This window comes from Hemibagrus wyckioides, linkage group LG22 (genome assembly GCF_019097595.1).
Source record: "Hemibagrus wyckioides isolate EC202008001 linkage group LG22, SWU_Hwy_1.0, whole genome shotgun sequence".
NCBI classification, from domain to species: domain Eukaryota; kingdom Metazoa; phylum Chordata; class Actinopteri; order Siluriformes; family Bagridae; genus Hemibagrus; species Hemibagrus wyckioides.
Genome location: NC_080731.1, coordinates 11,703,052 through 11,716,310, shown reverse-complemented (window position 1 = coordinate 11,716,310; position 13,259 = coordinate 11,703,052). Strand labels below are relative to the sequence as shown.

Genomic DNA, 13,259 nt, shown 5'->3' with positions numbered 1-13,259 from the left:
GATAAAAGACTTATAGACAGTTTTAACGATAACACATAAATATGTCAAGTACCTTATTACAGAGAAACAGTGTTTGGCCTTTTCCTATTAGGTTCTATTTTTTAATTTAAATAAAGTCTTGTCTCAATTCACTAAACATTAAAGGTTAATCAGTATTCACATTCACATTCACATTCCTTCTGAAACATCAAGCTTGGTACAACCGTCTTTAACTGGCTTTAAAATGTCTTATATCTTTACAGTACCTTGTCAGCAACAGCAATTACCAATTCGGCCTGTATTTTGGCAGCTATTGTTTGGTTAGATTTTCAGGATTTTGATTTTAAAATATTTTAAATTAGCATAATAGCTATAGTAAATGGGTAAACGTATGCAGTCTGCGCTCTGCAGTGGTCAGTATCTATCAAAAGTGGTCCATGGGTGGCCAAGGCTCACTGATGCACATGGGGAGTGAAGGCTGATCCGATCCGACAGATGAGCTACTGTTGTTCAAATTGCTGAAGAAGTGCATGATGGGTCAGGGCTGTTTTGTCAGCAAAAGGGGGAACAACACAATATTGGTCATCAAAAGGTGGTCATCATGTTATGCCTGGTCTGTATATATATATATATATATATATATAAAGTATATATATATATATATACAGACCAGGCATAACATACTTGTGTGTGTGCCAAGTAGTAATAGTCCATAGTAATCGTAATCGTCCATCATCCTATCATATACAAAGGGAACTTGTGGCTCAACTCAGGGAACCCTGAGGGCGTTGCCAAAACAGTTTGGAAATGACACTCAGCCTACAGCACTTGTTTTGGGAACCCTTAAAAGCATAGGAAGTACTTGGGTGGGATTCGAACCTGCAAGCCTATTAAAGGCTCACAAAAATACTGTTGTTGCCTGGGCAGATCTGACAGCCGTTTAAGAGGAAAAGTAACTCTGATTAATTGGTCTGATTATTGAGCATTCAGTTACACAACAACAAAAAGCTGCAGTGTGTTCTTATATTCCATGATTTATTCAGTATGCAGCGTCATGTGAGAGAGATACTCTAAGTGGGGAAAAAAATACAACATAGTGGTAGAGGAGCAGAGGAGCGCTTGAGTCGTGCCTCCAGTGAGTTCACTTCTCTGTATATAGGCAGTGCACCATGCGCGCGCCCTGACGGACTTTCTGTTTTTCGGACCCCCCTCCTCCTCCATGTTCCCGCCTCCTCTCCTCCCTGTCTGAACTCGGTTACTGGACCGAATGGCGGGAGCTAAACGGACCGAGTCTCCGTGTGACAGCGATCAGGAGGTGAAGAGCGAGCTGAGGAAATCAGCAGCGGATCAGCAGCAGAACACCGCGGCGACGCCGCTTCGCACCAGCAGCTCCATGGCGAGCGACGGCGGCCAGAGGTACCGCAGAGATCAGCAATCAGTCAGAGCACCGCGCTGCCAGGTGCACCCCGATTAACCTAGCGCTGCATCCATCTGCACGATCAGCACTTCGCAACAATTCCAAATATACGATCATGACTAGACCACGCTAGACCAATCTAAACCCTTGTGATTGAGATGCGTGCTTTTTAGCAGCAGCTCTATCATTCGCAGTGCAACAGTAGCGCGCTCAGGAGAAACTGATCCCGGATCAGCCGGGCCGCTACAATGCGATTTGGGGGTAATTCTCAGCACCTGGTAACGCTGCATTCAGCCAAGGCTCAGCACTGCATGCTTTTGTCGAATGGTCGTCCGTGTAACGTGTTTTGTGACAGCTGTCAGTGAGTCAGTGTCATTAAAGCCTGGAGATGCTTGTGAATTGCCGCATGCTGCCAGATTCATTTCTCTACACTGTATGGACGTTATGCATTTCTGTAATGCTTATTTGCACCATACTATAGCCCATGTAGAGAAAAGCCTGTAACCTCCCTGGTCTAATAACTTAATAGCGTTCAGTCAGCACTGGCAGCATCTATAGCCAAGTGGACATCAAATCATACAGGGATGTTTGTAACTTAACAAGATGCATAGAGCCTGAAGTGCTCTGCACCTGTTTACTCTTTCACTGGCATTTTCTCAAGTGATCCTGTTACATGTCTAATTAACGAAGCAGGCCTAGTTTTCAACTTATTTATTGCGAACCACATAGACTGTGACTGTGAGTACTTGCAGGTCGTCATTTTTCATCGACAGTGCAGTACGCTGCAGCAGCTTCAGTTCTGATTTTACATTTGCCAGTCAAATAAAGAGGCGTGTGCTCATGTGCATTGTTTCACAAGTGATCAGCGATACCTGAGCCTTAAAAACCTTTTCTAAAAAACATCATGCTCAGTGTTGTATTTTGGCATCCATTAAAGATTGTGTTTATTTTTTTTCATCAGCCCAGTCAGCATTTTTTTTTTTTTTTGCTCCATGTTACATCACATTTTGAGATTTTTGATCATTTTAGCAGAAAATCAAATGATCAAATCAAATCATTATCAGATAAATGAGTAAAAAAGGTTCCTATTGGGTTCTTGTAGTGGATAGTTAAGTAGTTTTTGAAGCTAATGGGGTTCTGCTTGGAAACCTCTTTAGGGAGATAATGTTATGTATAGCAACTCTATGGAAACAAGCTGAAGTGCACTTTCTAGATAGAACCCTAGTGACTGCATCTATCTATCTATCTATCTATCTATCTATCTATCTATCTATCTATCTATCTATCTATCTATCTATCTATCTATCTATCTATCTATCTATCTATCTATCTATCTATCAGGATCAGGATTTGATGATATTTTACTTCCTTATTAAATATTTATTTCTCATCAATCCAGTCCTCTATTAATATCAGCCATATAATTCAGTTCAATTCCATTTTATTTGTATAGTGCATTTAACAATGGACACTGTCACAATTTTTTTTTTTTTTTAGAAAAATCAGGAGTAAAGATTTTTAGTGTTTCCTTAATGATCTAGCCAGAAGTGATGGTCATGTGGTAAAGCTCCCAGAGATAATAAAAGAAGAACCAGACCCGAAGGGAAGCCTTCCTCATCTTGGTGACACTGGATAGTGTGATTATAATTTATTTCCTTTCTATAACTGAGTACTATATGGTCAAAAAACTGCAATCCAGGAAGTTCATTTTAGTTTTAAAATGACGTCTATTCTGATCTCACTTAAACTAATTTTATGAAACATCACTTCATATCCTTCTAGCAGAGTAATGCAGAAACCACATGGCTTAAGGGCAGCACCGTCGGTGTGTGTGAAACACGATGATAAAATAGTACTTCTGTAGGGTTTAAGAGCTTAGCAGTATGTGATTGATTCCACTATCTCCTGTCATCAATCTGAAGACATTAGATTTAACGCCACTTAATTATTGATAATGTTTGCTATTATGTTCACTTCAGGTGGTTCTAACTAAACAGCAAAGACTTTTAGAGATCATAAGTGAGGGAATGAATTGGTTTGCTAGCAAATATTAAAGGAGCTCACTCAGCTCTATGATAGTAGTTGTAGGGGAATGTCTCTGCCACTGTTATAGTATCATGAGCAGTATGTGAAACCTCACTGACTGGACATATATCTTAGTTAAGAAACTGGAAATGCTGTCTTACAAAGTCAACATCAGTAACTAACTACATGAAGACAAGAACAATTGCTTCAATTTAGTAGCGTGTTATGCCAGAGATTGAATCTGGTCAATGATGCCTTTGTAGGGCACAGAGTTTGTGTTTGCCTAGTTACAAAACATGAAAGAAGAGCTGTCAGTTTATGGATACGTCTCATTTAGTAGAGGGCAGATGCAGTGTGACTAGAAATCATCCTTGATTCATTACATCATTCCGAGTTTGACTCTTGGGATTGCTCAACTTTCGCTTTAGAAAGCTCAGTTTGTCTAAGTGCTAAATTGGACATGACTGGCAAGAATCTTAGATTTCCATTTCCTGTATGCAAACATTTACTATACTTTAATTTGCTGAAAAAATTTTGTATATAAAAGTTTTGCCTTTTTGGCAAAACTTTGATCTAATTTTATTTATCGAAAGTGCTTTTCTCTAAATTGTTGTGCATGATGAAAGAATATTGAAATATGCCTAAACATGAGTAAGATCTACAGTGTTGTAAACATCGCCCCAGAATACCCGATCTTTCACACAGTCCCTACAAGGTTCTTAATATTTCTAGCTCAGATTATCTGAGTGATGTGAAGTGACATGTGTTCAGAGCCAGTGTCACTTTGACAGACTCGACTAATTCTTAAAGTACTTTAATTTTCGTGCTGTCAGCCTTCCTCAAAACTCATGGTAGTGGAAAGGACAGGGTGTCATTTGAGCAAGGCTGTATGCAGAAAAACAACCCTGAAAGCACAGTCTGGGGGCAAAAGGACATAAGGTCAATTTGCTCAGTCATTCCTGATAATACCAGTTGAACTGGACCTCTGAATGCTGTATAATTCTCTCTGAAATTTCGCACTTTATTTTACTATGCAAAGCATTAAAAAGATAGAACAAGCCAATACAAAGGCCATTTGTAGACTGAAAGTTGCTGCATTTCTTTCTGTCTCTATTTTATTTATTGTTGTAATCAGTTAATCAATTTCTTGTGATTTTTTAGTACCACAGCGCAGTTAAATTGTCGATACTGATTGGTCAGAAGTTGATTACTTTTTTCTTTTTTTTTTATAACAGCAGCTCTGAGAGTACTTCCAGCTAAAAGGCAAATCACTGCTTTATATTGCACTTGTAATAAGTTTTTCTTTCTATAGTAACAGCAAAACAGGGACTTGTAAAGCTGACTGAGGCTAATAAAAAATGCTACAATGGAATCGCATCCAATCATTCCAATTCAAGAACAAATTTGGTCCATCAATAAAGAAAAAATCTATCAATAATCATGCCATCTTCAGCAGTGCTACACAATGAGTGCTATAGCTGTCCATGTGAGTTAGAGAAAAATACTCAGAATCAAAATCTCTTACTTAAAATACTCAAACATGTCCTCACTAGACATGAAATCCATCTAAGTATTAAAATTAAACTAAGTTGAAATTGGCTTACATTAATTAGCTATATTTAACTACGTTAGCCTGTTTTCTTTGCTAATACCAGGATAAGCTAGCATCAATAATTAACATAATAGCTAATGGTAAATATTGCAGGCTTCCAGAAATCAGAGATTTTCAGGCAAAGAACGTAACAAAAGTTATAAAGTTTTCACATGCCCACATGAGCTTAACAATCTAATCAAACTCATTCATTCATTCATTGTCTATACCCGCTTATTCCTAGGACTCCTAGAGTCACAGGGGTCTGCTGGAGCCTATCCCAGCGCACATAGGGCGAAAGGCAGGGGTACACCCTGGACAGGTCGCCAGTCCATCGCAGGGCCACACATAGACAAACAACCACACACACTCACTCACTCCTATGGGCAATTTAGAATTACCAATCAACCTAATGTACATGTCTTTGGACTGTGGGAGGAAACCGGAGTACCCGGAGTAAACCCACGCAGGCACGGGGAGAACATGCAAACTCCACACAGAAAGGCCCCAGTTCAACCTCTAATCAAACTACTTTCACTTAATACATTTAAAAGTAGCAGCTTTTTGATTTGCGCACGTTTTTTGTGTGGATACTTTCACTTTTATGTGAAAACGATTTTGACACATTAAAAAAATGTGTCACTGACAAGCGGCTGTGGTATAAGATGACTAAAACCCCTGAGTCGGGCTGTTAAAATAATCTACTTTGTGGCAGTAATGATGTCTGTCTTTTTATTATGCCATATTACCTCCTTTTGATGACTATTTTCCCAAAGCAGCATGCCTTAACATGTTTAATTTGTTGCATGGTCAGAAAACAACAAAACTCTATTGTATGGCTCTAAACCCAAATTCTATTTGTCAGATACACAACCATAGTTCAGTACTGTAATGCTTTTCCAGCTGTTATCAACAAACTAGAATAAAAACTACAATAACAATAGAATTAGAATTAGAAATTAGAAGTATCTATGGATTGTTGGATTGGTGGCAGTATGTTTTGACAGGCTACTGTCATATTTCAATCATATACTGTCATTTTTGTGGAAGTGTGGAAAGGTTATTAATCAAGTATAAACCATCGATCAAATTCAGAACTGTAAATTGTCCTGCATGGTCACTACTTTAAGAAGGAACTTCATAAATGTCCAGAGAGGAGCTTGCTTGTGACTTCTTCTAGACTAGACTGTGGTATTCAGCATGCATGTACTCTTGTCCTTTGGATTTATTATAATTGGCTGGTGTTATTGTAAACTCTCCGAGTGTGTTTTAAATGCCTGTGACAGTGGGAGAGCGCAGTGGCTGACACGTGCAGGGCAGAGTTAAGCTGGAGGACAAGTGTCGAGAAGTGGAGCCTGAGAATCCAAGAAAACACAAAACATTAGGAAAAATTCTTTCTTTCTTTCTTTCTTTCTTTCTTTCTTTCTTTCTTTCTTTCTTTCTTTCTTTCTTTCTTTCTTTCTTTCTTTCTTTCTTTCTTTCTTTCTTTCTTTCTCATCCATCCATCCATCCATCCATCCATGTTATTTAACAAAATTGTTAAGCAGATGTAACTACAAGTACCTAGCTGTTTCTGATTACAAACACCCGTTTTAAACGCCTTCAGAAGCTTTATTTACTGCAGTAATTAAAGATACATCTCCAGGCAAGACAGCACAAATGGATCTTTTATAGGTCCTCTACACCCAAAGAGTGTACCTCCAAGCACCAAGCTTGTTTTACAGAACAAGTGATTTCTCTATATCCAGGGATTAATTCTGCCTCACTTCCATTGTCCCGAGGATAGACTCCTGATCCACTACAAACCTGAACAGGATGAAGAGGTCAGGAATGATAACTGGATGAATAGCCTAGGGTTTGTATCCACTTTAGAAAAAAATATATTGAATTTGACAGAGGGCTCTTGAGTCTTAATGAATTTCTATTTTGTTTAATCATTCTTGATGAATTGCACTATAACTCTTTAGATAATATCTGCTTTTTCTTCCTGTTTGTGGATAGTAAGTGCTGATACTTAATACTTCCTTTTGATTGTGAAACAGCTGCAGTCATCTATACTGTACATGTGCAGTCGCTTTTCTGATTTCCTGCTGCAACTTGCATGCGCACACAAGCAGAAAGAGAGGAAACCGTTCTGAGAACCTAGATGTACAATATCTAGATCATGAGAACGGTTTCCTGTCGTTCTCTAAAAGTGTGCTAATTTGAGTGCAGCTTCACCCTTAGAAGCTTATTTCATAGGATGCTTAAGGCAACCTAAATAAAGCTTAAACCTGACAAGGAACATAATTAGAGGCAATCTAACGGCTAGCACAAAATGTAAATACCATGAAAGAACCAAGATATAATCCGAGCACAGCTTTGAGGTTTTAAGAACTTGTTGACAGAAATGCGTGCTTATTCATTCAAGCATTTAAGCAGTATAGGAGGTATTATCAGTTTTGTTTCTCATTCCATACTTTCTTCCCACTTTAATAGGAACCTGCTCATTTATCCACTTATTTAATCTGCCAGACATGTGGCAGCTGTGCAGTGCTAAAATCATGCAGAAAGAGGTCAAGAGCTTCAGCTAATGCTAAAAATCAAACATAAGAATGGGGGCAAGTGATCTCAGTGACTTTGACTGTGGCATAGTTGGTGGTGCCAGATTAGCTGATTTGGGTTTTCCAGGAACGTGATCCGCTCCTACTGTTGTAGTATGTCTGCATATAGCTGTGATATGTTGCGCTTGGCCATTCACTTATCTCATCAACAAGTTATTAACACCTGCAGAATTACAGCTCACTGGATGTTGTATTTTTTCACCATTCTGTGTAAACTCTAGAGACGGCTGCATGTAAGATTTTAAGAGCAGTTTCTGAAATAGCCGTGCCATTCCAGGGTCAAAGTCACTGAGCTCATTTTTGTTCCTCATTCTGATATTTAATGTGAACCTTAACTGATGCTCTTAACTTATATCTACATGATTTTTTGCTGCTGTCACGTGATTGGCTGATTGGATGATTGAGTGTAAATGAGCACTGTACATGTGTTCCTACTAAAGTGTTCATAAAGTATATGTTATTTAAGGAGGCATAACAATATAAGAGTAACTGACCTTTAAAACGTGCAGCTTACAGAAATTTTATTCTTAAAGATGAACTGAACCTTTCTATCCATAACCCCATCATCACAGGTTATAAATCCTTGCATGGTTCACAAATTTAAATGTGAAAGACCTAGCCTGTGGTACTTCAAGCATCCTAGCCTGAGGAAGATATTTTCAGACTTAGTGCTAGGACCCCTACACTGCAGTTTTGTGTTTTTCCGTTTTCGAAAGCACCTGATTCAACATATCAGCTAATTAAGAAGCCTTGTGTGTGTTGAATCAGATGTTGGAGCAGGGAAAACAAACAGAAAACTGTGCAGGGGTTCCTCTGGTCGAAGAGTGAAGGCCGCTGCTCTTAGACGTGTTGACTGCTGCTCTGAGACATGTTTAACTCTGATAAGTAAAAACAGGAAATTGTACTGTATGAGCTCTGGTATTTATGGGTTCTTCGGGCATTTCGGGTGCTCAGGATATTAGATGGGAAGACTTAAATTTAATATCTGTTAATAGCTTGGTAATTAAATTAACAGGTTTAAGCAATGCATTATGTTACCAGTCTAATTGATGGAATAATAAGTGTGATATGGGGCAAAATTATTACACACACACAACTGAATGATGTTATCATGTTTGCTCCCAATTTCTGCGTCTTGTTTCTTCTGAATAGCAAATGCCAAAAACAGAATAAACTTTCAACTTTAATAGTTTGTTTTGTTTTCTTTCTGTACCTTTGACCAGATGTGGTAGCTTAGTGGTTAAGGTGTTGGACTACTTATCTGAAGGTTCGATTCCCAAGTCCACCAAGCTAGCACTGCTGGCTGGGCGCCTGAGCAAGGCCCTTAACCCTCAGTTGGTCAGTTGTGTAAAATAAGGTAAATTGCTCTGGATAAGGGCATCTGCCAAATGCCAGAAATGCAAAAGTATATAACGTGTGCTTAGTCTCCTTTTAATTTCTCCTTCCAATGTATTTTGGAGGGAAAAGGATGATAAGGATGAAAGGATGTGTATTTTGCATGGAAGATTATACTGTATATAGGGGGTGTTCCACTCTGTGTAATCACCTGACATGACCGTTACCCTGTGTATCTACATTTTGGGCTTTGGAGCCTCACATTCAATTCAATTCAGTTTTATTTGTATAGCGCTTTTAACAAAGAGCATTGTTTCAAAGCAGCTTTACATGAGAAACATCCTCATTCACATCCTCATACCATTCTGTATACTTTTCTTATGGCCATTGGTGGTGCTGTTTCATTTGTTCCTCCAAAAGACTAAAATAATTTGTGTTGATGATTAGTTTTTAAAATAGCAGGTTATCTGCTACAATCCTGCAATGCCAAAAAGAAATACAGGATTTTTCCTATGAACAGTGGAGAACTGTACTGAGACTCACAGAAAAGCCATAGTGAACTAAACCCAGCTATATGTGCATAGTGTTGCGTCCGCTACAACACCTGAACACAAGTGAACAGAGTGTATGTTCTTTTATATGGTAAGGTGAATGAAAATCTATTTTAATGTTGTTGGAACCTAATGTAAGACACAAGTACTGACTCATTTCTAGTTTTCAGTCCTCCTCTTTTAGTAAACCACTGTGCATGTGTTTTGCAGGTGTTATGAGGTTGGGATGTATTTTTACAGAAGCAAACCTTTAGTAAATCCGGGCCTGAGTTTTTGTAGTCAAAATTCTGTCAGCCCTGATGTTCTTGAATTTTGGTTGGTGATAAACGAGAGCAATTACAGATAGCAACTGAAGTAAGTAGCTAGCTAACTGCATTAGCAAATGTCCTTAATTTATAATGTATAATATGCTAACTGATTTTAACTGATTTAAGCTGATTTTTATCTTTTGCTTTGCTCAGTTTCTAGCTGTGGTTCATCTGGCTTTTTGTTTCCTTGCAAAGTGTTTTGAATATTCATAAAAACAAACCATAATAACAGTACTGTACAAAAGAAAGACCTGTGCAAGAGGTGTTAGGGTGGATGCAGTTATTCTCCAAGCATGGCAAATAAAATGATTTTGTTGTTTCAAGGTCTCTGAATAAAGCCTCACTATTTTTAAGCTCCTGGTTTCAGATGGAATTTAATGCCGGTGTCAAACTGAGGGGCAATATATATATACGAATAAGAATTTTCTTATTTTGCATTTTAAACTTATGTGACTAAAGTTTCTCCTTCCTTGTGCTATTACATTTTAAAGGAAATGTACATTTACAGGATAGTGTCCATGTATTTTTAATAAATGTCCTGATTATTTATTATTATTTTTTTTTTTTTTTACATTTTCTTGTATTTTCTTGTATGGAAACTTTTTTTATATATATATCTATGAACTGGCGCTACCAAACATCACTAGGTTCTCAGAACACTCCAGTACTTTATGCTTATGGACTGTAAATATGATGTTATAGTAGAGATTGACAGCATTAGTACTCTCAAGTGGTGTATCTGATTAAGGTTTTAGTGCTGTTGCTGGGAGATTGTGAGTCTGGATCCCCTCAGTATCAGAGCATCTATGACCGGAAATCCAAAGGGCATATTTGGCCATGTTTCCCAGTATCGATTAGAATGTTGGTCTGTAAGTGCAAAACACATTTACAATTAACCTAAAATGCAACACCAAAACAAGAAGCACTATAGCACATTTAAAAACATGTCGATATTAACTCATTAATGCAGAAGAATTATACTTTTCAGTCTAGTCAGCCTAGTTGCATGCCTAACAACTCCATGGACAGGGTGTTTGGTTCCCATCCTGCATCCTGCTTCAGTTGTTTTCTGTTGGTGCTCCAGGTTCCTCCCAAAGACACGTGTGATAGGCTGATTTGCATCTCTAAATTGTCCATAGTGTGTGAGTAAGTGTTGCTCTGAATTGGGTTGGAACCTCTTCCAGGGTGTCCCCTGCCTTGTGCTTTGAGTTCCCTGGGATAGACTCCAGGTTTTCCATGACCCTTTGTTATTTAGCTCAGATGATGGATGGGCGAGTAGATGGATGGATGGACTGACGAATGTATTGATTGATGGATGGATGAATGGATGGATGGGCTGACGAATGGATCAATGGATAGTTGGATCAACTGATAGTTAGATAGGTGGATGGATACTATTATATTAAGGTGTAATTCTTTCTGCGGAAGAATTCTTCCAGCTTCCTATAAATGGCCTTTCAGTGTTCACAAACTACTTTTGTGCAAAGTTGACATCATGCGACATAAACGTATCAGTACAGTCATTTAGGCATATATTATTTCTTGATGTAAACTTTCTCAGACTAACACATTAGCTGTTGCCAATCAGCAGATAAACAGTTGATGTTCAGTATGAATCTCCCCTTTGGAGTTAATGCTGATGTCTTATTGATGATTGCGTTTTCACGTATGTTCTGATGTTTTGAATTTGCTGTTGTGTTTATATTTTTGTTGTGTGAATGTTTTTTGGACTTACTATCCTCTGTACGTAGCTAGTCACAGGTGTTAGTGCTAACTTTGTGGAAAATTAAAAGGTTAAGTGTCTGTTTGAAAAATTGTGGTGTCTGGATTCACCTTGGTGTTTTATTCATTCTAGTGCAAGAGGGGGAGACCGAAATAATGGGGCAGGCATTGGAAATAAATTATTTATTCTTGCAGCAGTGCTTCTAGGATAGACTCCAAATCTAACCTAGCCATGCTTCGAATAAATCAGTTTACCAAACGTGAATGAGTGAATGAATTAGTAATTGGAAAAAATGATATCATAAACAAAACTGTCATATATGGCACTTTTTACAAATCCCTTTTAATCAGTGACAGCTGGGTATATGAGTCTGGGTATCTTCTATGCTTTAGCCATTTTCAGTTTCTTCTGGCTTCTTTGGCTTCTAGCCTTCAGTCTTATCTTCAGTAAGTGAAATGCATGACCATGCTTCAGCAGTCATATCCATAAAGATAAGTGAACCCTATGCACTGGTGCAAACAACCATATTTCACAGATGAGAAGGCATCCATTCAATCATCAACAGTCTCATTTTTCTCCATGCTTTTCTTATTTTGACACATTTTGTTTCAGTCTTTATGAGCGTTTTGCATCATGCTGTGTCGTTCTTGTTTTATAGCAGTTTTTAGAACTGTGGTGTTTTGTTAGTGCACAAGAGTGCTCTTTTTCCAAAATTAGGAAGCACTTCTAAATTGATATTTTGGCTGTAAATTTGATTAGACATGAGTTTCCAACCCCCTGATATTTTGCATTGGAGTGGAGGGGATGAAAATCAGGAAGTCTTCAGGTTATTCTTAGCAGTTTTACCATTTAAGCAGAAAGTGGTCAAGCTCAATGATTTCACTGCCAGTCCCAAAGGATTGCATTGTGAAGAACATACAGTGCATATTTATGATATAAGAAAACATTGCCACTTAATGACTATAATTATACACATATGGCCAATGGTATGTGGACATCTGTCCATCACACCAAAACGTGGTTCTTTCCCAGACTGCTGCCACAAAGTTGGAAGCTCACATCTGTATACAATGTCTTTGTATGTTGCAGCATTACAATTTTCCTTCACTGGAACTAAAGTGTCCTAACCTGTTCCCACATGACAGCGCTCCAGTACACAAAGCAAGCGCCGCAAAGACATGGTTTGCCAAAAGATATCAACTGTCCTGCACAGATCCCTGACCTCACTAAACATAACTGGGGTGAATTGAAACACCAACCGTGTGTCACACCTTCTCACTTGACATCAGTGTCTGATCTTACTAATGCTCTTGTGGCTGAATACAAAATCAGTGGTTAACCCTCCCAGAAGAATGGAGGTCATTATAACAGCAAAGGGTGGACCAGCCCACTGTTAATACCAATGGTTATGGAATGGACACATGTGGGTGTGATGGTTAGGTGTCCACATACTTGTGGCCATGTAGTGTATAGACATATAGTGTATAGACATAATCTGGTAGCTCAACTAAGGCCAGTGTAACTGCTTTGAGTCGCTATAAGAAATGTATAAACCCTGAGAAAAGTTCATGATAACTCATGCAGAGGGACTGTTTACTTCACGCTGTGCACAGAGGGAATATGTATATCCTCTCTAGGAAATCATTATTTGCTCATTGATTAGTTATAAGCAGCGTTTTTGGATTAATAGCTTGGTGTAGCTTATTTTAAATCAGACTTAAACATCT

At 38.4% G+C, this 13,259-nt stretch overlaps 1 protein-coding gene across 11 annotated transcripts in view; it reads left to right on the top strand.

Annotated features, from left to right (window-relative positions):
• kcnt1b (potassium sodium-activated channel subfamily T member 1b) overlaps positions 1 to 13,259 on the top strand; it is a 92,331-nt gene that overhangs the window by 29,371 nt on the left and 49,701 nt on the right. For 2 of the 11 annotated variants that reach the window (XM_058374650.1, XM_058374648.1), the window contains exon 1: positions 1,097 to 1,395. The exons of 7 other annotated variants lie outside the window; for them this stretch is intronic. In XM_058374650.1, coding sequence (XP_058230633.1) covers positions 1,247 to 1,395 — 149 coding nt within the window. In that variant the 5' untranslated portion in view covers positions 1,097 to 1,246. Of the gene's footprint in view, positions 1 to 1,096; positions 1,396 to 13,259 lie in introns of those variants that run through there. 2 more of the 11 variants (XM_058374653.1, XM_058374654.1) reach the window with 1 other exon arrangement.